Genomic DNA, 27,460 nt, shown 5'->3' on the forward strand with positions numbered 1-27,460 from the left:
TTGCTTAACCAGGTTTTTTTTTTTATTAAAATCTCTTTCATGTCATCTTAGTTTATTCCCACTCCCTTGTGTAATTTCCAGCGAAATTCTGAAAGAAAACAACAATTTTATAAAACATTGCTTGCAGTCTGTTGAGACATGTTGTGCATACAAGAGTCTCTTGACTTCAGTTGTGGCATTTTAACAGGAGCATCATTGGTGAAAACAACTGAAGCGTGAGGTGAAAGAGCGGTAAAAGCTTTCCTATGTGCTATCCCCACTATAACACTTCTCACTTTGAGGTAAAGCTAGAGAGCATCCAGAGAGTGGTGCTTCGAAGGACACATCAATTCAGGAGGGATGCGATGACACCTCAGAGATGGTGTTGTGGAAGTAACCTCATTTAGGGATGCGATGCGACAATGGAATGTTGTTGAAAGTTGGCATCACCACCCAAAGTAATGTTTGTATTATTTCATCCAGACGAGGTCTCCATGAGAGCTGCTAAATCGCCATCAAGCTGGATTTCCGACAGCTTTTGGATAAGCTTGCGGTACCTACTCACATCCACCACGGGGTTTAAAGTCCGCCTACTCCTCTCCACATCATATTGCCAGGCCAGTCGGCACCTCTGGAGCCCCTCCAGCGAGCCTGTCTCGGGGGTCTCAGTCATCCTCTCGCTTTCCTGCTCGACACATGGCAACAATGACACAAACTCATGTAGTGATGCCACCTCCTTTTCCAAAGTCAGAGAAAAGATCTGCTGTGGCCACTCTCCTCTTGTATACTTGACGGGCTGGATGGTGGAGGACGCTGGAAGGTAGCCTAGCAGGGAGTCCAGAAGCTGGAGCATCTGGAAGTGGCTGCAAAGGACCAACAAAGCCGATTTGTGAAGATTATTGTATCCTCAAAGACTGCTTTTTATCACGTTTTAATGTGGTTCGACAGACATGGGAAATAATATAACACTTTTAAAAATACACAAAATGAGTTGGTTCATTTCAGATGCATGACTGTGTGACTTGTGCAATTTGAATATAACCTTGACCCAAATAAAGGGAAATTGACTGCAGCTCAGTAGTTACTGGATGCCATCTGCGAATAAAGGGTTTTATAAACAAAATCCCACATCTTCTTCAATGCTACAAAGCTACCCGTTAAGACTTTGCAAGAAAGCACTGAACATCAGACACTGAAAGGTGGAAGAGAGAAACCCCATTAGTGGCATTTTCCCTTCCATGGAACAATGGAGACCCAGGTTGTGCAGGGGCATCAAACAGCGGGCATCCCTAATTACTGAGGGCCTTCGTCTGTGTGGTAATGACAGGCTTTTTTAAACAGGACAACACTGAAGTTCACTATGCTCGTCTGACAAATACAAAATAACATAACACTATTGGACCATCCTGCATCTCTGTCAGATTTAAATCTAATTGAGAACATACCCCTTGTGATGCCATTTTGACCCCTTGGGGCAACATTTCCACGAGCTTCGTCATTGTAAACTTTGCATCAAGCATGTGTATCGGATGCCAGCTCGTGAGGCTGTGTATGTGTGTAAACCTCACGACCTGACATAAAAAAAGTTGCGCAGCAAAACAAGCTGACAGCTCGGGCATTTAGCTCCGTAGCTCGCGCTACTAACTTTTAATCAGGAGCCCTGGGAAGGACAAAAGAGTTGGATTTTCGGCTGTGCGGTAGTACAGTATGTGTGCTAACTTTGGGTTAGGGGTGTTCTGATTAGGGATTTATGTTACTGATCCCGAAGAAGGTATAGATCTACTCGTGCCAGGACCACCAGAATGTCTCACAGCCTGTATCCTCTAAAGGGTGCTAAATGAAAAGCCTGCCCCTACCATCTTAATCTTCACTTTTCACCACCTCCATGTTTGTGTCCTAGACGTTGCATTGCTGCAGCAACAACAAAACAATCTTCAAACATCTGACTGTTCGCGCACTCTCCCACCCCCCCACTCTCTCTTCTTGCCATGCCTCGATAGTTGGAGTCCAATGTTAGGTCGCCTTTTTTGGAAATTGGCACAATACCAGACTTTATCCAAGCAGATGGTGGCGATAAAGTAGAAAAAGTTTGATTACAGAACTTGAGCAGTAGGTTGTAAAAAAGGGGCTCTATTCAGATGAGAGTCTTGATATTATCGAGGCCAGGAGACTTTTTGGCTCTCAGAAACTGTACTGCCTCACGCAGCTACTGTATGGTAAATGGAGACGCACTAATGTCAAGAGGCTTGGCAATCTGGATAAGAGGTAAAGGTCTGTTCCATTGGTTGGTGGCTGGTTGTCCCCCTAAGAGGTTTTGAAAGTGGGATACTCAGTTTTCATTCCGTTTTTTAAAGGATCTACCTTTGATTAGAATAGATGGTTTACTTTTTTGTCCAGCAAGATCATTAATGGTATATAATAGGCCAGACTGCTGCATGTTGGTTCGAAAAGCTGAGGTTTCCGATTTGATGTTCTTCGCTGTACGTTCTGCTTCCGCCTTATCATAGGCTTTGTCAAATTGGGCCTGGGATTTAGTCAGTGTTCTGAGAGACGTTTCTGTAGGCTTTTGTCCATGTCTAGTGTTGGTTTTGTGCACAGCCGATCGAGACTTCCCAAGTGTACACCTCATTTCCTGACGCTTTAGGAGTTGTGCTGGACAACAAGCGTAGGCTTTTAACTCCTTAGCTAGTGATCCCGACTCTCAATCAGGGGACTTGGGTTTAAAATCCCAAGCAAGACGCAGGAGCAGGACCAGGTGGGCTACCTAAACCAAGCTTAAAATTAATCAAAAAAATGGCGAAACTATTCATTATTAAAAGGGGAACTGCACTTTTTTGGAATTTTGCCTATTGTTCACAATCATTATGAAAGATATGACGACGAATTGATTTTTTTTAATGCATTCTAACTTGTAAATAAAAGTCTGCTTACAGCTGAGCCAACGGGAGCTTCTCCATTTTGCCCATAATATCCAATAAATAACTATTCAAAAACCGCTAACAATACTCCAATTACATTTCGTGATTTGAATATTAACCAAATATTAATGATGTTATTATAAGCGCTAACACAGACAAACTATTTATAGCGGCACCGTGATCACTTCCGTGTGTCCCTATGTTTACATCATCGAGTGGTCTGCTGCTTTCTTGCTTCCTGTAAATTTATTCTACATCATAAATCATGCATCTCACCTGGACAGAAGATGTCTGAGTAGGTATTCCGACAAGTTGGGACACTTTGACAGTCATTTAGGACCCGAAACTGGCGAGAACAACACAAAAAAACGTTTGGTCCACCCAACCCCCTCACCCCGTTTCTTCATAAGGATTATGAGTCATTCTTCACCTAAGTGGGAATATATGAACATCCTAGCAGTCAGCATCCAAATGACAGCAGAGCTTGCACAACAAGTGATGTTTTAATATGTTTGTTGGCTCTCATGAAGTCTGCAGCGAGTAATAATCAGTGATGAAGAAAAAAAAAAGCAAACGAGATGCATTTTTGAAATTTTGAAAATGATCAAAATATGTAAATATTAAATGTTATTATAACACACCCATACACCCATTACTACATTACATTTATACTTACATAATGTATAGAAAACCTCAATGGAGGTGTTTGGATGTTTTCTAAGGGCTTTATAGGCGGAATTGCCCAGCTTCCATTGGCTCCTTTGTAAGCAAACTTTTGATCGCATTTATTTAATATTTAGAATGCAAAAAATTATTTTTAACATCGATCGTCATGTCTTTTATAATAGGCAAAATTCCCAAAAAGTGCAGTTCCCCTTTAAATCCTTTGACACTTTTATAGGGTTTTTTGAGCTCATACTTTATGATCTTAAACGTTTAAACAGCTGATGAACAGCAAATTTTGTTTCAATTGTTGTATTGTGTTTTGTTCCCATTTCTTCTTTTTGCATTTTGAAGCTCTGCTTAGAACAAGGGTCGGGAACCTTTTTGGCTGAGAGAGCCATGAAAGTCAAATATGTTAAAATGTATTTCCATGAGAGCCATATAATATTTTTTTTAACACTGAATACAACTAAATGCGTGCATTTTTAAGTAAGACCAACATTTTCAGAGTACAATAAGTATCTTATTCTTTTTAATAGCATTGTTATTCTGAAGCTAACCAATAATAAATTAAATACTTCTTACCATTAATGCGACTTCTTGAACAGGTGCGGTAGAAAACGGATGGATGGATTAAAATGCATGAGAATGTTTTATATTTTAGAACGTTATTTTTAACACTGTGATTACCAGCGGAATTATTCATTACTTATCGTGTTAAGCAATGTCAGCTAAAATTTATCTGAGAGCCAGATGCAGTCATCAAAAGAGCCACATCTGGCTCGGGAGCCGTAGGTTCCCTACCCCTGGCTTAGAGTGTTCTTAAGATCCAGCAGTGCAAAGTGCACATTTTTGCAATTTTTCTATCTCAAAAAACATGATTAAGTTTGCTTACGACCCTCTTGCTAAGTCCCACTTTTTGCTCGATTTCTATTTGTAAAAGCTCTTCTGGCCTGAGTGTTCTGTTTTGGCACTAGAAATATGTCCTTCTCACCTGGAGTGGACTGTCAGCTCCCCCTGGAATGGGCTGATGAGATGCCAGGTCAACAGTGAGATAGCAGATGGTTTTTGAGAAGCCAAAAGTCGATGCTGAGGGCTCACTTCTATCCTCTTACAGCCCACTCTCCTTTGCAGCCAGCCGTCAATATCACCAAAGCTGTGATTGGGAGAGTTTATGCGGAAAACCCAATGATCCTGCACCGCCAACAGACACAGCAAGTCTTCTTGAGCCTCTTCTGGGTACAGTAAAAAAAAGGTAATAGTTAACTTACATGTGTTTAATTTTATTAATCTGCTTTTACACATGATGAATGTGATAATTTTGTGTGATTAATTATTACCGTATTTTCCGCACTATTAGCCGCACCTAAAAACCACAAATTTACTCAAAAGCTGACAGTGCGGCTTATAACCCGGTGCGCTTTATATATGGATTAATATTAATATTCATTTTCATAAAGTTTCGGTCTCGCAACTACGGTAAACAGCCGCCATCTTTTTTCCCCGTAGAAGAGGAAGTGCTTCTTCTTCTACGCAAGCAGAAGAAGAAGAAGAAGCGCGCGGATATTACGTTTCATTTCCTTTGTGTGTTTACATCTGTAAAGACCACAAAATGGCTCCTACTAAGCGACAGGTTTCCGGTTCATGAAAAGACGCAATCTCTCCATCCGCACACGGACTACTATTTCACAGCAACTGCCTAAAGACTTTCAAGAAAAGCTGGCTACTTTCCGTGCATATTGTAAAAACAAGATAGCTGAAAAAAAGATCCGGCCAGAGAACATTATCAACATGGACGAGGTTCCACTGACTTTTGATATTCCTGTGAACCGCACTGTGGATACAACGGGAGCACGTACGGTGAATATTCGCACCACAGGGAATGAGAAGTCATCCTTCACTGTGGTTCTAGCTTGCCATGCTAATGGCCAGAAACTTCCACCCATGGTGATATTCAAAAGGAAGACCTTGCCAAAAGAGACCTTTCCAGCCGGCGTCATCATAAAAGCTAACTCGAAGGGATGGATGGATGAAGAAAAGATGAGCGAGTGGTTAAGGTAAGTTTACGCGAAGAGGCCGGGTGGCTTTTTTCACGCAGCTCCGTCCATGTTGATATACGACTCCATGCGCGCCCACATCACGCTGGTTTTTAATATATTATTAAAGTTTGACTGACCTATCTGACTGTTTTTTTGACATTCCTTTAGCGCAGTTAGATGCGGCTTATAACACGGGGCGGCTTATAGGTGGACAAAGTTTTGAAATATGCCGTTCATTGAAGGCGCGGCTTATAACCCAGGGCGGCTTATGGTGCGGAAAATACGGTATGTGTTAATGCATTAACTTTGACAGCCATAATTCTAATAATATTATAATGTTACCATGATCTATTTTCACTGTGGACCCTGATACTCTTTTGAAGGAATGCCTTTTAAACTCTCCTTACCTGTTTTAATCTCAGGGTTTTTCAACAGTTGAGCTTTGAAATCTTTGTGGATGTCTACAGTAACTTGACCGCAATGCAGGACAGCCGGTGTCGAGACTCTGGCAAGGCCAAGGGAATCATCCTGTCTCGGGGCGTAATGGAGCATGACATTGCACTTGACACAGCCGGAGTTCAGCAAAGGTGCCAACCTGGTCACGGCAGTCACGGCGAGTCTGGCAGTGTTGAGATCATTTGAGCCGCCTGCGTTGTGCCGCTTGCTTCTTTTGGCTGTCGGCTCTGCGAAGGTGGAAGCTGAGGAGGTGGCGGCGACGGCAGAGGGGCCAAGCGTGGGGAGCCACAACACTTGGCTTTGGGTCTGGATGACTGCGGGCGGTGAGCTCTGGCTCGCCTCTGTCAGGACGGATAAACTCGTACCGACCGCTGGTCTGGAACAAAAATAGCACATCACTGAGGACCAGACATCATAGGGACAGTAGTACAGATGTGTGAGTGTGTTTACAAATGCAAGAGGGTGATTAACAGTAATATTCCAGATGGTGAGAATACATCAAAAATTCAATAGGCACCCAAGGCAATAGGTATTTTTTTCTCTACATGTGCTGGAACAGGTGGTGGAAGGAAGTATGAGATTGCTGCAATCTTGCTCCTGCAAAGTATCAGGTAGGTTGAGGAGAAAAAGGTGTTGCCATGACAACCACCTAACTACCCTGCATGTGGCTTAAATTCACATAAGGCTCAGGCCATCAAAAACATGTAATACTTGGTAAAACCTAGTTTTGTGTGTTGCAAATGATAATTGGCACACCCACACTACCCCTTTGTAATGGCAGACAGCTCTAATGCAGGCTTTTATGTTGCAGCCAGTCAGAGTCAAGTGTATAAACTTACACCCAGTTCTCAGCCTTGAGTATCACTCCCACGACCAATTGGTCCAGGACAATGCGATGCCAGAGCTTGTCAACTTGAGGTGCGCAGGACACTGCTGGCATGACTCGGGTCTTGTCATCCGAGGCCTCGTCCTTTGACTCGTCATCACTCTCCCACAGAGAGACGAGACCTTCCTGGACGGAAAGACGATAATGACTAATGACAAGTGTGTGACAGTGCTGATAGTCATTGCAGTTTCGGAGTTGGGATGTCGACAAAAGACAATTTAGGTGCACAAGTGGCGACCTTTGCTTTTAGAAGCGACGTTTGCTTTAGTGCTGCTGTACTTGGTTTCATGGTCACCCTCGGTGCCTGTGGCAGCATCACAAACACAGGCTGTCACCTTGTTGTTTCCATTTTGACAACTTATCAACTTGAGTGACAAGTGCCAGCATATCATATCACATAAAAGACTTATGGGGTAGGGAGGCGAAAGCACTAACATATTGAAGATATACTGCATATACACAATCTCAAATAAGTGAGTACACCTTTCATGTTTCAGCTACGATTTGCAATACAGTATCTCTTCTCAATGGACAATACTAAAGTAATGAAACATGGACATATTCTTTAAAGTAGTCAGTGTGCAGCTTGTATACTAGTATAGAATTACTAATACTGAAAATGACTCAGACAAGTGAGTAGCACGATAATCGTGTGACGGACCGGCACTGCACAAGTGTTACAGGCACTGGGGAACCGCGGTTTACTCAGATGTACAGTGGTAGCTGGATTTACGAACCTCTTGTTGGAGGAACTTTTCGATTTACGAACCGCAGAGCGAATAGAAATATACTTTGTTGGACAAACATTTCATCCACCCATTGTGTGGCTGCAGCACATCCTTTGTGGGCAAGCTGATCGATCGCCATTCTCATTCAGTCAGCAGAACAGTGCTGTCGTTAGCAACAGTGCTATTTGCTACTCTGTGTGCTTTTTAAGTATTTTTTAGCCTTTTTACAGTATTTTTCAAGTTTTGCTCGCTAAATGTGACTACAAAGAAAGCAATGGACAAGCAATGTGGGGTTTGAAACATTCGGGAAGTATGCACATGTCCCCTGCAAAGAAGATTAACCAACAAGGTAGGGTGGATTTTATTTTTTATTCCTAATCATTGTAGCATACTGTCTGTTAAAGTTAAAGAGTTTTGTGATTTCAAACTGTGAGTGCACAACAAGTCTAAAGACTGTGTGTGTGTACGTGTGGCGGCTGCATAAGAAAAAGGAACAATTCAGCTGTTGTTGTTTCTTTGGCTTTGCTATTAAATAGAAAAATGATCCATCACCCCCTTGTTATGTTGTTTGTTATACAGCACTGTATAGCGTTTTAAATTGTGTTCAAAGTCCATCAACTTTTACTAAAATATGGACTTTTGGCAAAGCTGGAACCCATTGTTCATGTTTACATTGTTTATGGAGAAATTTGCTTCAGTATACCATTTTTTTTATTTAAGAACCCTGTTCAAGAAACCGTAAATGGAGGTTCCACTGTACACTGAATATATTGAGGAAGTTGCAGATTGCAGCACAATGGTAGTACCTGTTCAGGCTGTGTAAGACATGGCTCTCGACGGTGGACGACATCAGTGAGGGTTTGCACCGACTGTTGCACAACTCTTTCCTTCACTCTCACTTCTCTTTGAAGGTCTTGCAGCACCATCAGTCCACTCTGAGTGACAGACAGCAGTCACACGACAGAGGGAAGTCAAAAGACACGGGACAGGGGAAAATATGTAAGACGCATCATATTAAAAATAGTCCAATTGTTGTCATCAAAATCAAGTATGACTCAATGAAAAGTCACAAGAACTAATTTATTTCCTATTACAACAGGTTAGTGGTGTAACATCAGCAATATGTTATGGATCACCTGCAGTCTGGACTCTAAAGCTCGAAGTGTGAGGAGGTGGTTCTCTGGTGGAGAAGCAGCCTTTGATGTTGCTCCACTGTGCTCGCCACGCTGAAATTGCAATATATTTACATTATTGAGAAGCACGCTGAATGATAGTTCTACATCTTTGTTTATAGCTTTCTAATTGATACTGGTACCAATATCCTTATTTCATTTGCTTTCATTCCAAGAACCTTCTTGCTTGTCTGTTTTGTTTATAGCTTTCTAATTGATACTGGTACCAATATCCTTATTTCATTTGCTTTCATTCCAAGAACCTTCTTGCAGTCCACAGACAAGCTGCCAATAACCTTTCAGAACAAAACTTGGTATAGTTTGTTTTACAGGAGCCCCATTGGGGGCAGTGAAGCCAATGCAATAAACAAAAGATAAACATGAAAGACATTCAGCATTTTGAGTGTTTAGGAGAAAGCCTTTCTCCCTTCCCATTGCTGTAGCCGGGCAGACTAAAAGATTCTCTGACAATCAATCAACGGTGTGATCGGGGAGCACTGATTAACTAAATTCGGATTTCCTTACTGAATAAGAGATCCCACATAGGTCTGTGATGATGTAACGCTCCAGCGGTTGTCCCCCTTCATCCTTAAAAATTAACAGCATCTGTTCTGTACCACAACCAAGATAGTCATCCACATGCACGGAGCTCACTTCCGACCATTGGGCTACGACCTGCAAAAGAAAGTGACAGTAATGCTGAGCGACGTCGTTGTTTTATTTAAACAATTTTAGGGTTGTGTTACTGTACATGTGATAAATAAGGAACATTTAATACATTACTGCATGTTATAACAACTCAAAGTGTGTGTGTGTGGGGGCTAGAGGGGCTTGAGTGTTGAATGAATTAGTTGGTGGTGACAAATTGTATTCTAGAGGAGATTGAGGCCAGCGATAAAATGGAACACTGCTGCAAAGTGGAGACTATGGAGTATAGTACATGTAAGCTTAGGATGAGTGTTTTGTTTTTTGTCATTTCTTATTATGGTATTTTCCGGAATCACTATAAGGCGCTACTTTTTTCCCACGTTAGAACCATGTGGCTTATAATTCAGATTTTTCCTTGTTAACGACCATAGTGTTTTGTATTGAACAAATAGTTTTCAAGTAACCCCAACAGAAGTGCTGAAAAAGTGTGTTATTTTGTGTGCTATGGCGCCATATTTTGGGCGAACTTGCTCACTGGTGATGCGGGTTGAGAATGTCGTTCCTGATTTGTGCCTTGAACCGGAAGTATATCCGTCTATAGCGTTTCTGCTCGAAAAGGATTCTTAATTCATCCATAATCCAAGCAACGTTTGTAAATATTACAGTATAACTAAAACAATTTTTATACTTACAAGACTGTCCCATGTGTGATGTCTGTAAGAGTGTTTCTATGCATATTTGTTTGTGTTATCGTAATATAATCAAGCTAGCGAATATGCTAAACATGCTAACTTCACGTCACTATTGAGTTATTGAGTCTGTTTAGCTGATTGGAGAGCTAGCTTCCGCTGCTAGTGGTTTGGTTTGATTATCTGTTTTACTGCCAAATGACAGGCACTCTTTGGAAACAATTAGGGTATGTGAATAAACATTTAGAAAAAAGGTTTTACTGGTATATATCTGTGGTTATATACTGTATGTAAAAATATTTATTTCTTCAAAAATTTGGTGGGTGTGGCTCATATACCGACACACTCTGTAGCCCGGAAAATGCGGTGTGTGTTTTTACAATGTTGCAACAATGACTAATTTGTTCAACCAATGAACAACCAGCAGTGGGCTACACTATCGCTCTTTAAACCCCACCAGGCCAGATATCTTAAATACTTTGAACTTTACAGTACAGATAAGAACACAATTTAGTTGCGTTAGCTCGTTGTAGTGCAGGATAAAAGAGCAATAAGGTGCAGATATAAATAAATAGATTACTGTACAGCTAAATATATTGCACTTTTACATATGCATCCATGTTTATGGATGTATGTTATATTGTCTTTATATTCCAGCGAGTTAATCCGTTTTTGGGGGGAATTGAGGAGATTATTATGATGCGTTCAAGAGTCTTATGGCCTGAGGGAAGAAGCTATTACAGAACCTGGAGGTTCTGCTACGGAGGCTGCGGAACCTCTTTGTAGAGTTCATGTGCAGTATTAGAAATAGTACCTGGCTAGCCAAGATTCAAGAAAAAGAACCTGCCTTACTTATGACAAAATAGCTAATGGCAAATACTGCATATACCCTGACAACATTGTGTTCTGTCAGAAACTGGACTACTAAGAAATCCATCCATCCATTTTGCATACAGCTCAGTGGCCTTGTGGTTAGAGTGTCCGCCCTGAGACTGGGAGGTTGTAAAACCCCGGCCAAGTCATGCCGAAGACTAGAGATGTCCGATAATATTGGACTGCCGATATTATCGGCCGATAAATGCTTTAAAATGTAATATCGGAAATTATCGGTATCGCCCCCCCACCTCAACCTCCTCATGCTCTCTCAGGGAGAGCATGTCCCAAATTCCAATCTGCTGTTTTGAGTCACTTTGTGACTTCAATAATAAATATGGCAGTGCCATGTTGGCATTTTTTTCCATAACTTGAGTTGATTTATTTTGGAAAACCTTGTTACGTTGTTTAATGCATCCAGCGGGGCATCACAACAAAATTAGGCATAATAATGTGTTAATTCCACGAGTGTATATATCGGTATCGGTTGATATGGGAATCGGTAATAAAGAGTTGGACAATATTGGAATATCGGCAAAAAAGCCATTATCGGACATCTCTACCAAAGACTACAAAAAATGGGACCCATTGCCTCTCTGCTTGCTGCTTGGCACTCAGCATCAAGGGTTGGAATTGGGGGTTGAATCACCAAATGATTCCCGAGCGCGGCGCACACTGCTGCTCACTGCTCGCCTCACCTCCCGGGGGGTGAACATGGGGATGGGTCAAATGCAGAGGACACATTTCACCACACCCGGTGTGTGTGTGTGACAATCATTGGAACTTTAACTTTAATTTGTACCGCTTGTCCCTTATGGGGGGAGGGGGGGGGGGGGGGGTTCTGGAGCCTATCCCAGCTGCACATGGGCGGAAGGCGGGGTACACCCTGGACAAGTCGCCACCTCATCACCTTGCTAAAAAGCTGTATTATTAGTTTGTTGTCTATCTGTGTTGGCCCTGCAATGAGGTGGCAACTTGTCCAGGGTGTACCCCGCATTCCGCCCGAATGCAACTGAGATAGGCTCCAGCACCCCCCGCGACCCCAAAAAGGGACAAGCGGTAGGGAATGGATGGATAGCATATCATAGAAACCCCCAAAGAACATGCACCCTAGTGGCTGTGAAAATTGTCAACAAATCCCTACTGATACTGTACCTGCAACATGTCCTTCCTGACAGCACACACATGTCCGTGGCAAAAAGACACGACAAAGAGGAGTCCATTCCGTCCGGTATCAACCACCTGAATATTTTCAGGTTGCTGGAATGGGAGCTGACGTGTGTCCTTCACCACGCCGTCCTCCAGGTAAACAAGTTGTTGACTGGACGTGGCTGCAACCACGGTGCATCGTAGCAAATCCCCTGCTTGGTGAGCTGACAGCACATTGATGCACTTAGTGATGCTCATGTATGGGTATGGTAGAATCATAGAGCCATTAAAGGTGCAACCAGTCTCTAGCAGGGAGCCAAGGGTCTGGTTCGTGGAGGACTGTCCCAGTAGGAATGCTCGTTCCCCGTGGAGTGGAAGCTCCCCGATGAGACAGTGGGACAGCTGGAGGGACACTTTTTTCACCCGTCCCGACTCCTCCCTGGATGTATGAAACACAGCATCCGCATGTGTCCACAACACCGTGGGACCCTTGAGGATGCAAACATCTCCACTGAGGTGGTAAGGCAGCTGGAACTCAATGCAAGGCTCCAGAGTGTCTGACCCACTCACCGTAAACAGGCTGTACAGGAAAACGTCTGCTTTTTTGTTCGTTTTAGCCACAAGGACACACGGCGCGGCGGTCCTCTCGTGGGTGTCCACGACATATTTACACGTCAGTGAGGAGTCCACGCGGGAGGCGCCTCTGTGACAAACGACAAAGGCGCCTTGCGCTGTTTTCACGAACATGTTGTTCTCCGGTTGAAAAGAAAAGCTGCGGAAGGTCAGCTCGCTTTTCTTACTGTCACTCGCGGCGGGAGCGTGATTAAATGTCATTATCTTACCACCGAATGAAGACGTGGCGCTCTTCATTGTCAGCGGTGACGGCAATTGTCGTTTCAACTTGAAAACAAATATATATTTACTTTAAAGGATTTTACCCGCTGTTTTTTAATGTTTTGACACGCGCGCCAACACGGAAGTGGAATGGTGACGTCAGCCGAAATGCACCGTGGGAGCTGAAATTGTCAACAGAGGGCTTGATCTTACAGGTCGAGCCCACAACGCCTATCGAAAACGTACAGGCCAGGCGGAAAATCGATTCCTGTACTTTTTTGTTTTTATACGAAAAAACAACCTTCCCGCCCCTTCCCCTGACAACATCTCGAAGAGGAGTGGCCAAAGGCATGAGCCAAAATGGCTTCGACGGGGCGGCAGTTTCCCACTTGGAAGTGATTCACCCAAACAGCAGCTAGCGAGCTAACGAGGAGCTCTTCAATAGGGGAAGGAAACGCGGTGACAGTTTAATATGGCTGAACTTGACAAACACAAAGAAGAACCGGTACGTTACTTATTTTATTGTTGTTAATATTCGTTCTTGTTGTTTTGCTTTTAATTGTATCTAAACTCTTGCGACAGGGGATTGAAGCGAAAATACAGGAGACGAGAGAGAGGTTCAAGAATGAATTCGTCCAAGGTAAGGAGGGATTGTGCTCTAAGCTGACACCGTTGCTCGATGTTGTAATAATTCATACACATACATGCGTTATTACACGCACAAATATATGGACTTGAGTTCCCACTTATTTTTCGTGTTGATAGCATCATGACTTAACGCTTTGAGCCGAGATAAGCCCCATCAGATAACTTAGACTGAGACAAACTTTAATGATCCACAAAGGAAATTGTTCCACACAGTAGCTCAGTTACAAAGGATGGAAAGGGTAAGGATGGAAAGGATACTCCGGCTTCCTCCCACCTCCAAAGACATGCACCTGGAGATAGGTTGAGTGGCATTTGGCAACACTAAATTGGCCCTAGTGTGTGAATGTGAGGGTGAATGTTGTCTGTCCATCTGTGTTGGCCCTGCGATGAGGTGGCGATTTGTCCAGGGCTTAGCCCGCCTTCCGCTCAAATACAGCTGAGATAGGCTCCAGCCCCCCCCCGCGACCCTGAACGGGACAAGCGGTAGAAAATGGATGGATGGGAGTAGACTAAAAATGTACCATAGTAGCAATATAAAATATGACATAAGTAAAATTGACATATTACATATATATACTGATATATTATATTTTTATATAATATATGCAATGTATAACAATTACCATGTACAATACTACAGCATCCATCCATCCATCCATTTTCTACAGCATATAAATGATAAATGGGTTGTACTTGTATAGCGCTTTTCTACCTTCAAGGTACTCAAAGCGCTTTTGACACTACTTCCACATTTACCCATTCACACACACATTCACACACTGATGGAGGGAGCTGCCATGCAAGGCGCTAACCAGCACCCATCAGGAGCAAGGGTGAAGTGTCTTGCTCAGGACACAACGGACATGACGAGGTTGGTACTAGGTGGGGATTGAACCAGGGACCCTCGGGTTGCGCACGGCCACTCTCCCACTGCGCCACGCCGTCCCTGTATGTAGCAGCTTCAGCATAAAGTAGAGTAGATCCAGCAGAAAATAGACATTATAAACAAAGAGAGAGTTTCTCTAGTGACTCAAAGCGCTTTTACATTGTGAAACCCAATATCTTAATTACATTGAAACCAGTGTGGGTGGCACTGGGAGCAGGTGGGTAAAGTGTCTTGCCCAAGGACACAACAGCAGTGACTAGGATGGCGGAAGCGGGGGTCGAACCTGGAACCCTCAAGTTGCTGGCACGGCCACTCTACCAACCGAGCTATGCCGCCCAAGAAGCGGTCAGGTAATCGACGGATATCATCTCTTGCTGTATGGCGAGTGATTATACAGCTGGATGAAGTGCGGAATGAAGGAGTTCTTGAATCGAACACTGTGGGAACGAAGCAGAAGGAGCCTGTTGGAGTGTGAGCTCCGCTGTCCCTCAATTGTCTGGTGGAGTGGGTGGGCAGGATTGTCCATGATTGCCAGCAGTTTGTCCAGTGTCTTCCTGTACCTTACTGACACAAACGCCTCAAACTGCGTGCCAATAGTTTGGCCGGCTTTCCGGATCAGTTTGTCAATCCGGTTTAAGTCCCATTTGCTGGTGCTGCTCCCCCAACAAACCACTGCAAAGTACAGGGCATTGGCCACAACAGACTGATAAAAGATCTCCAACAGCTTGCTGCACACATTAAAAGACCTAAGCTTCCTCAGAAAAAAGAGTCTGAAGGCTAGCTTCTTTTCATTCAGCAGCACCTTTAGCTGGATGGTGATCCACAGCTTGTTATTAGGGTAGCAGTGGTTCTGCATTGCCCTTACATATTACATTGCCCCCTTCATAATTCGTTTTATGTAGATCAGTAACATGCTGTAGTAAAAATGTCTAGCATGGCATATTTATTGTATTGTGCCTCCAGATTCAGCAGAAAAATATGACCAGAGAGACATGGACAGACTACAAGAAGACAATTCCATGGTGGAGGGCTACCTGATGTGGCGGATTTACGTTGTGGACGACACCTTGAAAATGATAGACGAGAGTTTTCGCTGGAGAAAGGAATATGGCGTGAATGGTGAGGGATCATATTGCATCATGGACTCATCCCTTCACACAAAAGTTGTTTTCTAAAGCCACTCTTTTTGTCATACTATACCATCTGACGTCACACCAATAAATTATGAAAAGTTTATCGATTACAGCGTAAATGCTATCTTTACAGTAGTTTGCAGTTTGTTTCGTCAGCGCAACAGCTGATGCAAGTGCTTAACAAAAACAAGTGCTTCCTGTCAATGGGGCTGTTGCTTTGCTTAGTGGTTGGCAGTGTCTCTTTCTCTGTGCCTCTCAGGCTTGGTCCTGTACAGACTGCCATTGTGTGATAAATGTCATGAAAACACTGACAACAATACCCACTGTTTAAACATCCTCTGTATTTTCTTTACTCTGGGCTAGTCTTTGATCAAGTAGATGCAATTTATCGAACAGTTATTTTAGGGGAATACTATTGGAGAGCTCTGTCACCAAAGTTAGAGGTCGTCCCATTGTTGGTTATTTTACCATGAAATCTAGCACTTTGACATGGCTGGGTCACATTCTCACAATGAAGGAACCTTGTCAGACTGGTTTCTAGTTCTTTTTGTGATTAAATTTTGTTTACTCTAAAAAAATGATGTAGCAATAATGACCGTAGAATCAGTTTTCAGCTGGCATTGTGGTTTCAAAAGGTTGTGGCGAAGTGCTGCGTGCTCTTGACGCAATCCTCATTTGTGCATGAATTATCTAATGATCTTGTTTTCCCCTCAGACCTCACTGAGAGCAGCATTCCCAAGTGGATGTTTGAGTCAGGCGCTGTCTTCCTCCATGGATACGACAAAGAAGGCAACAAGCTCTGTAAGCACATCTTTTTATGACACTCATGGTAGCCTCTTTCACACAGAAATTATGCAAAGTTGCCCCTTTTAGAAGTATGTATCCCCCTGAGCCTTGTAGATTAAACATACAGTTCTATAACAGTGTACGATTTTACACAATGACACAGTATCCTACAGTCATAGTTGTTGACAAGCAATAATTGCTTTCAACACAACAGTGGGGCAAAAGTGAGTGTTGAGTGTGAAACTTCCCACTTAAGTCCTGACATTGCTATATACCCTACACACAAGGCGCGTCGCGTCCCTCCATGTTATACATTTTAAACTGGAAAAATTGCCAACTCGGCACCTCCCTCCTCTATTCCGTGTCTGCGCCCTTTACACTTCAGGAGAGAAAAATATGTCGTTTGTAGGACTACTCTTTCATCCTGTGGGCATTCTGTTACATGCCAATAATTTGTCACCTCTCACTGTTTACAGTCTGGTTTAAAGTGAAGCTGCATGTGAAGGATGCAAAATCGGTCATAGACAAGAAGAAGTACGTGGCTTTCTGGCTGGAACGATACGTCAAGAAAGAACCCGGAATGCCCCTGACGGTTGTGTTTGACATGGCAGAATCTGGCATCGGCCATATAGTAAGTAATACTTGTTAAACAGATGCATTCGTATTAATAAAAACATGTCTCCACAAAGTCTTAAGTTATCGTCTTATTGCTGTGGGGCTCCCAGGGACTGATGCTCTTCAGTGGTTTTACTCCTTGGAGATTAGAATAACCTTTAAATCCCGCTGGTCCTTTTGAGGGTCTTTCTAATCCGTGGACTCTGTGTCACAGACGTGAGCTCCCTCCCGAAGCTCTGGAGAAAACCAATGGGTTAAACACATAGACCAACATGAGGAAGAATCCTACAAAAAAAAACAGCTCTGCAACATGCATATAAAGTGAGGAGTTTAGTAATTCCAAGCCTCTTCGCTGTTCAGTATGATCTCGTTAAGGCTTGTGGAGCGCGTCGCCTGCATGGCAATGAGGATTCCTGCCAATTACGGAGCCCAGTCAGGGCGTAGGGCCTGCTTCTATTGATAAACTGTTTGCATGATGATTGCAGTCAACATGAAACGCTACGCTGAGCATCCATCACAGACTCCTTCTGGCGCACAGCCATAAGGAGTTGATTAGTCTGCCAATAATTTTTTTAATTGATCAATTGTGCGGCCTATACAATAACAGAAGATGGCGACACTTGTGAGTTTCCTAAAGGATAAAGTTTATTGTTCCGCAAAATAAATTACAATGAGTATTCTCTAACCCTATGTTATATTTGTACATACATCTATTTGTTTGGGCGCTTGTATTGGATCTTGTTACACCATGGAGGAATAATATAATGGACGGAGAATATATAATTGTGCAATAGTTCTGTCCATAAGCAACTTTTATGGTGTCCAACAAAATAAGTGATTTTGAACAGTGTCATTTTCTTGCAGGACATGGACTTTGTGAAGTATGTTGTAAATTGCTTCAAAGTCTATTATCCTAAATTGCTATGTAAGTAAAAGTTTCGTCACTTACACAATCATTGCTTTAACTATGAATGTAAAATTCACACATATCGTGTCTGTTTTCAGCAAAGATGATCATTGTGGAGATGCCTTGGATCATGAACGGTGAGAGCAAGTTGGCTCTAGCATCTTAAAGGGAGCTGCACTTTTTTGGAATTTTGCCGATCATTCACAATCTTTATATAAGACAAGAACACATATGTTTTTATTTTTTTAATGCATTCTAAGTAGTAAATAAATGCGATCAAAAGTCCGCTTACAATGGAGCATAGGGGAGTCACTCTTTTCTGCCTATAAAATCCCTTTAAACACCCAAACACCTCCATTAAGGTTTTGTATACACACTGTAAGATATATGTCTTGTAGTAACAGGCATACTTTTAATAACATTAACGTATTTGATTAATTTAAAAAACGCATTACAACGTTTGCTTTTTCTGCATCACTGATTATTACTCACTGCAGACTTCATCAGAGCCAAAAAAACATCACTTACTGTACAAGATCTGTTGTCATTAGGATGCTGACTGTTAGAATCTTGTTATAGTCCCGTTTTTGATGAAGAATGACTCAAGTGTCATTTTGTCTTGTTCTCACCATTTCCTGGTCTAAATGGGCCGTCAAAGTTGACAAACTTGTCGAAATACACCATCATCCTTCTACTATCCAGGTGAGAGGCATGATTTATGATCGACAATAAACTTCCACAAGCGAAGAAGCTGCTTACCACTCGATTGTGTCAATATAGCCACACAAACTTGGGATCACGGTTCGTCTGTGTTAGCGCTTATAATAACTTTATCACTAATACTTGGTTAATATTCAAGTTGGGAAATATAAATGGAGTATTGTTGAATGTTTTTGGATGGTTATTTATTGGGTTTTATGGGTGAAATGGAGGACCTCTTATTTGCTTTGTTGTAAGCGGACTTTTATTTACGAGTTAGAATTTTTAGAATTTATTAGAAAAAAAATACATCCATCTTCTTATCCTTCATGATTATGAACGATAGGCAACATTTAAAAAAAAAAAAGGTGCAGTTCCCCCTTAAGTTTCTTTTCTGATGTCTTATCTTAATGTCATTGTTTCTGTTTCGCATAGCTGCATGGAAGATTATAAAATCCTGGTTGGGACCGGAGGCCATCAGCAAGCTTAAGTTCGCATCCAGATCGGAAATCCAGTCGTTTATCGATGCAGAGTACCTTCCACCTCACATGGGTGGAATGGTACGTTGTCATTTTTCTCTGCGTACTCTGACATATTCTGTAGTCCTCCACAATTTTTGGATTTATAAAACCAGATTTTTGTTTGTATATCTCTTGAATTTGATTATTTTAGGTTGAGCGAATGTGACTCATAATGTGGTCAACAAATAAATGAATGTGATAAGATTGAGTAGATTCTCAAGTCTGACCACGTTGTGCATTGATACAAGATCTCTGGGTCCATTACAGGATCCGTTTAAGTACAGCTACCCTCCTCTCCCCGACGACGACTTTCAGACGCCCATCAGCGACAACGGACCAATCGTCAGTGAGGATGAGATTGAGAGCAAGGATGGCGAGCTAGAGAGCAAAGATGGCCTTGAGTCCAGCTTTAACTCAGCAGAAGTTGTTGCCGTAAAGCCCAAAAAGGTACCTCTTCTGTTTTGTTTACAGATTGTGTAGTGTAGGTATGTTAACTTAACTTTACGCTACATGATTGCTGGTTCTCGCATGCATTTTTTCCAAGGATGTTTGGCTTTCTGCTTTCACATACTCATTCAACCCAGGAGTACAGCATGTCATCACTGCTCTGTGGAGAGGACTATGAATTAGGAGGCAGAGTAATGTTCAGATTTGAAAGCTCCCAATGCCAGAGTGAAGGCGGCGTCTAACATGTTTGGCTTCTTTTTGTCATCTCACATGCATCCTTGTTTGAGCCTGTCAGGTGTTTGTTGGAAGGTGTTCTCCCAGGGTTGCATGGTCTTGCTTGAAAACTTCTACAACTGCTGTCCACCTACTCCCTGGTCTCACCGTGTCCTTGGAGCACTCTAGACTGCAGACCACTTATCTCATTCACTCTCTCCACTCATAGAGATCCAGCCACCAGCCTCGGAATCAATTTGGTTTCGTTTGCTTGCTGTGTGCAAAATAAGCCTGCATAGAATCCATGCCCGGCAGCAAGTTCATCATCATCAAACAGTCTTTTGATGTTTGCTATGGGGTTAATGCGACGCTGCATCGACTTGGGCTTGACCCACATTTGCACTAGGCTATAGCTATAACAGAACTGCGGGACACTGAAACCATATTTACTGGGACCATAAACTCCAATTACCTTCTAATCCCCAACAAACAAGGGCCACCATTGTAGCTGCATACCACATTGGTCATGCAAAACAGATTGAGATAACCAGGGAGATATGCAGATTCGCAAGTCATTAGCCTCATTTAAAAGCTGGGTTTGTTTGTATTTAGGCTGTAAATGATGAACATGAGGTTAGCTTGATAGCTTATAACAAAACCATTTATAGTTAGGTTGAGGTCCATTGAAAACAAACAGCTTTAGGAGGAAGATACATTGGTGTAAACAGTGTGTTTAGTCACTAAAGGTGAAAAGTGTAACTTTCTCTGTCAATGTGATCATTGAACAGCAGCTTGCTAGCTCTCCACCCTTCAGAAGCGTACCAAAAGTGTGCTACATACATTCAGATAGGATGTTCTAAAATAGGCCTACCATACCAAACTTACCCAAACCATACAGTACTGCTTTGCGGAAACTTTGTTGGCACCTTTTATCTAGGTCACCAGTGTTCTACCATGCATTGATTGGTGGACTATGATCACTCCAGATTGAGTCATCGATTTTATGACGACAGGATTCTAAGACATCTGGATTGCAGTCCTGAATTGGTTTCAGCGCGCTTTACTGCACATAATAAACATACCGTGTTGAGCCAAACTCGGTGGAAATACGTCATGGGAAGGAGAAAACACTTCATTCAGGGTCCTCTCATCTGTGCTTCTTCTACACCAGCTTGCCGAGAAGGGCTCTTACCTCCACCTTCCATTTCTTCTGCAAGACAAGAAGATCTTGTTGGGTTCTTGGTGACTTAATGACACCAAAGGAAGCTAATTGCCTCTCTTTCTCTTTTGAAACAAGGGCTGGAGGTGGTGAGGCAGTGTCGGATCACTGCACCCACACACGGCGTTCATTCTCTGGAAGATATCCGCAGGTGTTTTCACTGTGAGCGCATCTGCCAGATGCCGACCACTGACGCCGTCTTGGATGTCACATTTCAATTTGTCTCTACATTTTAGCGAGGAACCGACTACATTTCTGATATTTGTATTTTTAAGTGATTACGGATACTGGATTGTCAAGCCTGGTATTTTTGCACAATCACCTGAAGACATTTCTGTGAACCACAGCAACCATACGTCCTGTCAAACATTTTATTTTACAAGTTTTTAACCTCAAACCTCTCCTCCAAGTATGAAGTGAATTACTGTTTTAAAACAGTAGACAAAGTTGTCACAATGAAGCACTAAATCTACCCCAAATGCCTCAGAGGCGAAGCACTAACAAACGCCCTCTGTGCCTCATGTCCAACACTATATTGTACCGGTCTGACGACCGGTAATCACGTAGTGACTCCTGCCTCGGGCCTTATCAAAATGTACTGTAGCAGTAAGACACTCCAATTTACCAGCATTTCAGTCTTTGGACAACTACAACCAGCAAGCATTTGAAGCACTCTAACATGGGAATGGTCATCTCCTCTTTTTAATTGTTTTTTGTAAATCATTCTATTTGTATGCATTTAAAATGTTTTTGAATTATTCACTTTCTCGAAGTTAGTTAAACATTTCATTTCATGTTTAAAAAAATCTGTAATCAGTATTTGTATTGTCTTTACAAATAAAGCAGCCTTGGATCAGTTTCCCAAACTTAAGGTTCAGTTAGGTCATCACATTTTACAGGGTTGCTTATTGTCAGAATAATTGTTTATTTTGTTGATCATGACAAAGGGCTTTTTGATTGAAGTGTATTATTAAATCATTTAATTAGTTATGTTAATGTTATAACAATAACAAGTTTTGGGAAAGTCCTGGATGATCCTAATTTTTGATTCAAATAATCTGTTTTACTTTCTAACAGTAGCATGTGATACCTTCATCTACTCATTTTACTTCCTTTTTTGTCTGTATCAAATTTGCACTTTAAAATGATGATTAATAAATGAAGATTTTCTAGCAGCTGTTTATCTGGATTTCTTCATTCTTCCACTTGCATAACAGCAATACGCTTTAGCTGGCACTAATGTCAAACTTCCCCCCTGTGAGTCACTCACTTTCCCGTCACATGTAGAGTCCGATTACCTTTGCTTCCCCATCCCCAACCACGTGAACACAACATAAACACACGACCAGCCCACCCACCCACCTCCCATCTGCTTTTACTGTCACGGAATGAATATTTTCAAAATCAACATCATGTCATGGTCTTGCGGTTTGTCTTGGGATGCTTCAGGTCAAAGTGTATGAGGTTCATACACGTTATAATAATGATGTGTGTCTTTTTTCTTTTTTTCCCCTTAAATTTCCAAGTAACGAGGTCCATCATAGTTCTGTGTTCTCAAATCTAAACTGCTTCTCCGAATTGCTGAATATTGGTCGGGGGCCTCCATGGGGTGTTTTTTTTTAATTTTTTATAAGCATGAGAAATAAAAACATGTGACACTGACACAGTTATTACACTTCATTACCTAACAGGACAGCAGATGTGGAGGCCAGGAGTTAAACATTGCGACATGACAAGGTTCTTGCCTCTCTAATTGAGTGTGCTCATCTCCTTTCAGGTGAATTTCATAGAGGACCAATTGAGGGCAGAGGACAACGATAAAGCAGAGAGCCGAACCAAAGGAGCCAGGAAACCTTTGACCACGTTTAAAGGTGCCCTGTTGGACATCAGGTACTCACCACATCATCCATCAGCTTGTATTTAATGCCTGTTCAGCAGGGCTTTTCAACTGGCGACCCGGGGGTCAAATCCGGCCTGGGAATGACACCATACCGGCCACAGTGTTCAGTTCAAAGTTGGGGATACAAACAATTTTGCAGCAAGTTCCTAAAACACTACATTGCTCCTGTTGTGTAGAGGATCTTGGACCACTGTAAACACATTGGAAATCCTTGCATTGACATAATAACCTTGCTTGCAGACAAAACAGTAGGATCCAAACTTGTGATTTACATAACTGAGAGGATCCTCCAGGCACCTACAGTATTTAAGTCCTCTTACTTTAAGCAGTTATATATATTTTTCTGAATTTGACACCAAAATCAAATGTCTACTGTAGAGGATGCTGGTTGCCCGGAACAAACACAATAAGACTAAAAGTGAAGGGATGTGGTTTCCAAAACAATTTAGTTGCAGTGCAGTGCAACTTCAAATCATATTACCATAACTTCTCAAAACAATGCCCTCTGTTATGGACACCATTCTCCGATTAAAGGGATTGTTTGAAACCTTTACGCAGCTGCCTAGATGGTACCAACTTTCCAAGTGTTGTAAGCATTATATCCCACCCTCTTACGGCTTTAAACACGTTAACTACACTCTGTGTAACACACACACGAGCTCTGTGTGTTGTTAGCTAATGATAGGGATTTGGCTGGATTTAGGTTGCCTATGTGTAGGTGTACACCCGCTGTAGGCTTGTGAGTTTGTTCAAGACAGCGATTTGTGATAAGAGGACTGACGAGCAATTTTTTTTTTCATATAATTAGTAATTGTGAAATATATAGACATTTCGTAAAATGTTTAAACCACTACTAGCATCATAAGCTAGCTGGTGGTGTTCTTGTTATACTTTTTTTTGGTTTGGAAAAAAAATACTTTGAGCATTTTGCAAACAGTCCCTTTAATTTTTGGTGTGCCATCCCCTTTAGCTAATAAATGTCCATTGGGCTGCTAGTTGACTGTAGTTGTATTTTAGTGTGACTGATACTACGCTGTAGACAACTTCACCCCAGGACACAACGCCTGCAGAGAAGACATGGCGTCCGTAAAGCTGTAATTTACAGTCTAGTTAAGGGGGTCATTTTTTTAATGTAAAACACTTCCTTGTGGTCTACATGACATGTAACGGTGGTTCTTTGGTCAAAATTTTGCATATATTATGTTTTACATACCGTTTTCAAGTGGCTTTCTGACTGTCTCTTCAGGATGTGCTGTTTTGTGGGCGGTCCTATTTACGTGACTCTACTTCGACAGTGTCTTCTCCCCGTCATCCATGTTGTAGTTTTTAGCGCTTTCATGGCGAGTTTACCGAAAGATATTTTTAAATTCAAACTATACGCTAATTTGTATTAGAAATTGCAACAGCGGAGGATGCATGTGCACGTACGAGCCAATCTGCCCCACCACTAGACGATGGCGAAAAAGAAGGACCTTATTGACTATATCATGGACAACAATGGTGGACGCGCGCAAAGCACTTTGGGTACATTTTTACCATATATGGAGATATCCGCTGACGTCACAGTTAGGAAAAACGTCACCAAATGGGCAAATTCCAAACAGATTGTTATAACATACCTGCCAACTACTCCGGTTTTCCCGTAATTAGTACGGTTTTCATCAACCTATTCCGGGTTACGGTTGCAGTGATAAAAAATACGGTTTTTCATTAATTAAATTTTTTTTTTTTTTTTAAGTTTTATTCACGAAATCGCGTAACAACAATCACAATCGACACTGCTTCCCGTAACTTCCTATCGAGCCATTCCGAATGCCATGCGTGAGGCTATTTATAGCACCGCTGCCAAGCACGAGGCACCTGTTGCCCATTGTTTCCAAACGAGCGAACGATCATGGAATCAGCCGGAGAAAAATCGCAAACGAGTCTTAAACCGAAAAGAAAACTGCAGTCATTCCGTGAAGAATATTCAAAAGCCTATCCGGGAATAATTATCCGTTCCAAAAAGGGTGAAAACTACGCGAATTGCATCTTGTGCAGACAAGATTTTTCGATCGGACACGGAGGAATTAGCGATGTAAAAGACCACGTTGGGACAAAAAAACACAAGTCTAATGCCGTTGCTAAATTTGGATTTTAGCCACAAAAAGGTAATGACACCAATGTTATCTATTGGAATTGTTTAGTACTGTTATACTGTTAAAAGTGTTTATACTATTTATGCTTTCAAGTCCAAGTTGAAGAAATCTTGTTAAATGTTGACAGCATAACTACCAAAATACAGTATGTCCTTAATATTTTTGCAGTGCTATTTCTGTTGAAAAGTTAAAATGATTACATTAGAGATGTGATGTGCCACTTTTCAAGTGTCTGATGGCTTAAATTAATTTTCATTAATTTTTCATATTTTGAATTCTTTTGAAAGGCTTACAAAAAAACTACATTTGAATTGTAATTCCATGCTATTGACAGGACTATTAATTTTAATGAAGTTAGCTTACCATGTTTACAGTATGATAATTGTGATAGAAATGTGAATTTTAGGCACAGAATATTTTTTACAATTGAACAAGGCAGTAGATTATACAAGCTTGGACAGAAAGTTAATAATGACACCAATTTTTTTTTAATGGAATTGTTTAGTACTGTTTTACCATTTGTTTACTGTAAAAAGTGTTTATACTGTTTATACTTTCAATTAACAAATTGAAGTCTTGTGAAAGGTTGACAGGATAACTGGCATTAACTGTCAAAATAATTTCAAACTATTGAAGTTAGTTTACAGAATAAACATGTCAATCAACCCATATGATTTTTGCTGTAATATTTTTGTTTTGAAAAGTCACTGTGACTGATAGAAAAGTGATGGTTTTAGCAACATTCTAACCTGTCTGAATGCAATCAATCATTTTGCGAACCCCCCACCAGGACTTTGTCCTGGACCTACCGGGGCCTGCGGCCCCTGGACCCTGGCTACTAGGTTTTTCTGATTTCAAAAGTTGGCAGGTATGTTATAAATATCTTCCACGGTTTGGTATAACATTTTCAGGATTTATGCAGATTAAGTAAAGTTAAAGTACCAATGATTGTCACACACACACTAGGTGTGGTGAAATGTGTCCTTTGCATTTGACCCATCCCCATGTTCACCCCTTGGGAGGTGAGGGGAGCAGTGAGCAGCAGCGGTAGCCGCGCCCGGGAATAATTTTTGGTGATTTAACCCCCAATTCCAACCCTTGATGCTGAGTACCAAGCAGGGAGGTAATGGGTCCCATCTTTATTAGTCTTTGGTATGACTCGGCCCGGGTTTGAACTCACAACCTACCGATCTCAGGGCGGACACTCCACTAGGCCACTGAGCAGATCCCAAATACACAACAGCAGGTACCAATAGGTAAGAAAAGTTGGTTTTGCATAATAGGTCTTTTTTTAAATAATGTGTGCTGTATGCAGCATGCAAAAGCTGTGTGATACATTATAACATTGAATCTTCTACTGAAAAAAAAACTTCCTGGGGTAATGTTAATTATATTCTGATACAGTGGAACTTTGATTTACAAATGCCTCTATATGCGAACTTTTTAGTTTAACTTTTAGATCAGGCTAAATATGCCTCTGTGTGCGAACCATGTCTATGTGTACGAACGCTTCATTCAGGTGCCTGCAGGCAAGAAAGCAAGGCGAAACATTGTTGAGGGGGAGGAATCTTCCACTTCACTTGCTGCACAGGAAGAATCACATGTCAACACTCCTGCATGTATGCCTTTCCTTTCTCCATTTTTCTAACTCGATAAGAGTCCAAAAAAAAGACCAGCATTGAAAGAAGGAACACTGTGGAGTAAAAAATGGACTATATGCAAGGAGTACATCCATGACACTCACAAGCACGACCACAGCACACTAAGTAACCCCAGCAAGTTTGAATTGTAAGGAGACCGGTCTTTTGTATAGTGCATTTTACTTTTTTAAATGTTTATTATTGTAGCAGTATGGTTGTTAAAGTTAAGGCTTTTGTGATTTTGTTTGTGAGAGGGCACCATAGTGACTTCTGTGTGTGCGCGTTTTAATAGAGCAGAGCATACAGCAGCTTATTGTTGTTGTTTTGACTTTTTTATTACATAGAAAGTTTATCCATTAACCAGTTATGTTAAAGTTAAAGTATCACTGATAGTCACACACACACTAGGTGTGGTGAAATTACCCTCTGCATTTGACCCATCCCCTTGTTCCACCCCCTGGGAGGTGAGGGGAGCAGTGAGCAGCAGCGGTGGCCGTGCTCGGGAATCATTTTGGTGATTTAACCCCCAATTCCAACCCTTGATGCTGAGTGCCAAGCAGGTAGATAATGGGTCCCATTTGTTTGATATACAGTACCATTGTGTTAAAATTGTACTAACCTTAACTGAAATATGAACTTTTGTCGAGGCTGGAACCCATTATTCATGTTTACAT

The 27,460-nt window shown here is 41.8% G+C and overlaps 2 protein-coding genes across 4 annotated transcripts in view; one reads left to right on the forward strand and one right to left on the reverse strand.

Moving 5' to 3' along the window:
* fancb (FA complementation group B) lies at positions 1-13,277 on the reverse strand. Of its 3 annotated transcripts, XM_061971407.2 has the most exons (9): positions 12,207-13,277; positions 9,367-9,516; positions 8,806-8,895; positions 8,476-8,604; positions 6,895-7,067; positions 6,195-6,431; positions 6,007-6,131; positions 4,555-4,795; positions 1-842 (listed from the first exon to the last, which is right to left on the reverse strand). In XM_061971407.2, exons 1-9 carry the CDS (start codon positions 13,068-13,070, stop codon positions 455-457), a joined length of 2,397 nt encoding a protein of 798 aa, XP_061827391.1. In that variant the 5' UTR covers positions 13,071-13,277; the 3' UTR covers positions 1-454. The 3 variants fall into 3 exon arrangements, with proteins under 3 accessions (XP_061827391.1, XP_072770571.1, XP_061827390.1); XM_072914470.1 differs by having other exon boundaries at positions 4,555-4,792; positions 6,007-6,431; XM_061971406.2 differs by having other exon boundaries at positions 6,007-6,431.
* The window catches only part of mospd2 (motile sperm domain containing 2), a 22,734-nt gene continuing 8,368 nt past the window's right edge, over positions 13,095-27,460 (forward strand). The window contains exons 1-10 of the mRNA XM_061971198.2: positions 13,095-13,539; positions 13,617-13,674; positions 15,532-15,687; positions 16,416-16,502; positions 16,964-17,118; positions 17,967-18,027; positions 18,108-18,146; positions 19,144-19,268; positions 19,497-19,676; positions 22,886-22,998. Coding sequence (XP_061827182.1) covers positions 13,507-13,539; positions 13,617-13,674; positions 15,532-15,687; positions 16,416-16,502; positions 16,964-17,118; positions 17,967-18,027; positions 18,108-18,146; positions 19,144-19,268; positions 19,497-19,676; positions 22,886-22,998 — 1,007 coding nt within the window. The 5' untranslated portion in view covers positions 13,095-13,506. The remainder of the gene's footprint in view (positions 13,540-13,616; positions 13,675-15,531; positions 15,688-16,415; positions 16,503-16,963; positions 17,119-17,966; positions 18,028-18,107; positions 18,147-19,143; positions 19,269-19,496; positions 19,677-22,885; positions 22,999-27,460) is intronic.

The sequence above is a fragment of the Nerophis lumbriciformis genome, linkage group LG13, assembly GCF_033978685.3.
Source record: "Nerophis lumbriciformis linkage group LG13, RoL_Nlum_v2.1, whole genome shotgun sequence".
NCBI lineage: Eukaryota > Metazoa > Chordata > Actinopteri > Syngnathiformes > Syngnathidae > Nerophis > Nerophis lumbriciformis.